At 31.9% G+C, this 3,373-nt stretch overlaps 1 protein-coding gene across 1 annotated transcript; it reads left to right on the top strand.

The window, feature by feature from the left end:
* Positions 1-346: 346 nt before the first annotated feature.
* Positions 347-3,168, top strand: LOC146539477 (phospholipase A1 member A-like). The gene is made up of 6 exons (XM_085208251.1): positions 347-455; positions 650-827; positions 1,204-1,352; positions 1,820-2,065; positions 2,515-2,851; positions 3,070-3,168. Exons 1-6 carry the CDS (start codon positions 425-427, stop codon positions 3,113-3,115), a joined length of 987 nt encoding a protein of 328 aa, XP_085064377.1. The 5' UTR covers positions 347-424; the 3' UTR covers positions 3,116-3,168.
* Positions 3,169-3,373: the final 205 nt, after the last annotated feature.

Below are 3,373 nucleotides of genomic sequence, written 5' to 3'. Positions count from 1 at the left end.
TGACTTTCTCGTTAATAACATTGTCAGAAATTAACTAAATTAAAATGGTACCACATGTCACCAAGTCACCAGTTTTCAGATAAAAAAGAGTAAATTTGGTTCACCCAGTCAAAAGTACGTACTAAAGTAACATAAAAAAGACTATTTTTTTCAGAAGTCGGTAAAAAAATTGCTTAAATAAAGATATGCTTTATAACATTGCCTTTATTATTGAGTGGCTTATAAAAAATAGTAGATAAATATATGCATATATTTTTAATAATTGTGAAAAAAGTTAAATGATGCTAAAAGAGATAACAATAATAGCAGTTTTAATCCATTAGAAACAAATCAAAATTATCAGCAGTTAAGGTTTTGCATTAAGATAGATATAAAAGATGTTTTAGTTACTTGCATTTAGAGAGTCCTCAACGAAGTTGAAATTATGAAGTCTCTACTGTGTCTCTTTGCCATCGGTAGGTGTCTTCTTATAGGATAAATAAAAAAATTAAATTGCTAATTATATTTAAAAAATTATCTTTTATATTATTTGATATTTAGTTAAAATAAACATGAGTTTGCACTATTCAAATATTATTTATGCTACATAATTTAAAAGCATATATTACCAATAACAAGAATTGAACTTAGTATCATTCAATTGTTTCAGTGTTTGCGATTATAGCAGTAACCGCGAAAAATGTCAATAAGAAATATCCAAGATACTTAGAGTATCCCGATGAAAATGGCATCATGCGCAAGATCGACTTGAAACAGGAGTTGGATATGAAAGCCTTAGACGAGGTGACAAGAAACCCTGCAGATAACGAATATTTACTGTTTACCAGGTAATATTTTTTCCATAAAAAAATAATGTATGTATATCGTCGAGGCCGTCGTGGCGCAGAGGCACAGTGGTGTGACTGTAACGCGATGGTTGTGGGTTCGATCCCCACTAGAGGAAACGAAATATTTACTTAAATTTATATTTCCGTTTGTTCGCTCTGGTATCGAGGCAAAAGCGCGATGTTGAGTTCCGCCTCTCAACACGCAATGCTTCACAAATTCCGCGGAAAGAGGGGAACGGAGTGTGATAACACTATGTGTCAGTCAATTATGTCAATGACTGTCAGTCAATTCTGTTTATAAAACGAATAATCAAGTGGCGAAGTCGCTGGCAGGCCGCTAGTAAAATAATAATATACAAACTTTTTTGCTTTTTAGGCGAAACCAAAACTTGCCTAATTATCTCATAATGGATAATGCAGATAGTGTAGCCTACTCGAACTTTAACGCGAAGGTTCCTACTGCTGTAATCGTTCATGGATGGCTCAGCAACCAGAATTCTGACATAAATCCAACCATTACAGAAGGTAAGATATTAAACAAAATTCCCTAGAGAGCTGTAGTCTGAACTTCCCTTGAGCCATAACTATACTATATTTCAAACGTTGATAGAAAAAAGACAAGGTGTATATTTGAAACAAGAAATTACAGTAAAATAAATAAAAAATCTAAATATTACTTTCATAGTCTAAAAATATTAAGCATAATTGAGACGAAATTTTGCCAATAATCGATATATACGTATATTAATATTGTTAGAAATCGAGAGCGGTTAACTTAAAAAACATTATAAAAACATACATCGTCTATATTAGTCTAAATTATTCGGAAAGAGATTCTACGTAATTACAATACTTCATACGAGTTTTTTTTCGAATAAGGGCTATTGCCTACAAAATTCCATTGTTTTTTTAGTCTTTTTCACCTACACCTACCCTCTTTTTCACGAGTTTGGTAGTAATATATTATTTAGAAATATAATTAATAATTACAGCTTTACTTCGTGAAAGTGACATGAACGTCATTGTCGTGGACTGGAGTAGACTTTCACTTTCTGCTTACAACACCGCGGCGAGTGGAGTTCCAGATATAGGACTTGGAGTTGGACAATTTCTAGCTTTTATTAACAATGTTACCGGAGCACCTTACAATAAAATGCATTTGATTGGATTTAGTTTAGGTGCACACGTTGTTGGAAACGCTGGTAGAGAACTTGGTGGAAAAGTGGCTCGTATCACAGGTGAATTTTGGTATTTTTTTAGATAAAATAAGGATGTTAGTACTTTTTATTAAAATATCAATCTCAAAGCCTAGTCGCGCAGTTTCTGGTATCCAGTGATACATGTGTTTTTATATTAATAGAAATACTAAGTAAAGTGGTGTTTATTATATAATTGTATACCTAATACGATTAGTATTGTAACGAAAACCAAATATCAAACGGTAAATACTAAAAAAGATTGGCTTTAAATACTTATTTAAAAAGTCATACTACATAGGCTACAATTTATGTAAACACTAGCAGCCACCGTTTATACCGGCCAATTCAGTAAAATAGTTGTATAAAAGAACTGTTGTAGCAATTACAAATTTGTCGCAGTTGAATTATATTTATTTTCTGCGGGTCGAAGCTTTATAACTTTCATCTACCGATAGAAATGTAAATATGCGAATAAATATGTTTTACAGGTTTGGACCCTGCTGGACCTCTGTGGAGTTCAAATTCAAAGCGTCTTAATCGTAATGACGCTGTATATGTAGAAGCTATTCATACCAACGGTGATGCTCTCGGGTTTGGAATAGATTTTCCTGTTGGTAAAGTAGACTTTTTCGCGAATGGTGGTAAATCTCAACCTGGGTGTTGGGTCCCCATATGTGACCATAGTCGAGCTTGGGAACTTTTCGCATCGTCCGTTAACAACACCCATCTAATTGGCAAACAATGCAAGAATATGCAAGAAGTTGAAAAAAACAAATGCAACGGAGAGAACTTACCCATGGGAAATAATAATTTAAATAAGAAAGGGTAATTAATTATTTTTTTTGTTTACATAATAATATTATATGTATTATAATATTTTTTATATATTTTATAAACTATCATAAAAAAAATATTTTTGAAGTAAAATTTCTATATTAAGCACTTACTCAAATTGATATTTGATGTGTTTTATCATGTTTATAATTAAATTGAAATTACTTATGGTATTTATAGTGTAATAACTAAACTTTTTTAAATTATAGAAATGGACTGTTCCGAGTGAATACAGAAAAAAGTTACCCGTTCTAGTGACAGAAGATCTTGAAATCAGCATTAATTGGAAAATACAATGTATTCTCTTATACTGTCGTTTTTATAACCCTTCAAACAAAGTGATCAATTTAACTTCTTGCTTACAAAACCGTCAATTTATGCTCACAGTCTACCAGACTATAATACGATAATCCATCACGGAATGCCTGTGCCTATCTTGCAACTTCATTATCAGACCTTGAAACCTAATAGCGGTTAAAATTTATAACAAGTCTAAGTATGAATCGAATGAAC

The sequence above is a fragment of the Heliconius melpomene genome, chromosome 4 (genome assembly GCF_056956725.1).
Source record: "Heliconius melpomene rosina isolate 202511_hmr_F chromosome 4, ASM5695672v1, whole genome shotgun sequence".
Classification (NCBI taxonomy): domain Eukaryota; kingdom Metazoa; phylum Arthropoda; class Insecta; order Lepidoptera; family Nymphalidae; genus Heliconius; species Heliconius melpomene.
The sequence above is the reverse complement of the archived record's forward strand: the minus strand, read 5'-3'. Positions and strand labels throughout refer to the sequence as shown.

What these genes read in the sequence shown, in the direction of transcription:
- LOC146539477 (XM_085208251.1), top strand. Translation starts at nt 425, where the DNA reads ATGAAGTCTCTACTGTGTCTCTTTGCCATCG. An exon ending in ACTGTGTCTCTTTGCCATCG is followed by an intron (nt 456 to 649) that starts GTAGGTGTCTTC and finishes CAATTGTTTCAG; the next exon opens with TGTTTGCGATTATAGCAGTA. An exon ending in AATAATTTAAATAAGAAAGG is followed by an intron (nt 2,852 to 3,069) that starts GTAATTAATTAT and finishes TTTAAATTATAG; the next exon opens with AAATGGACTGTTCCGAGTGA.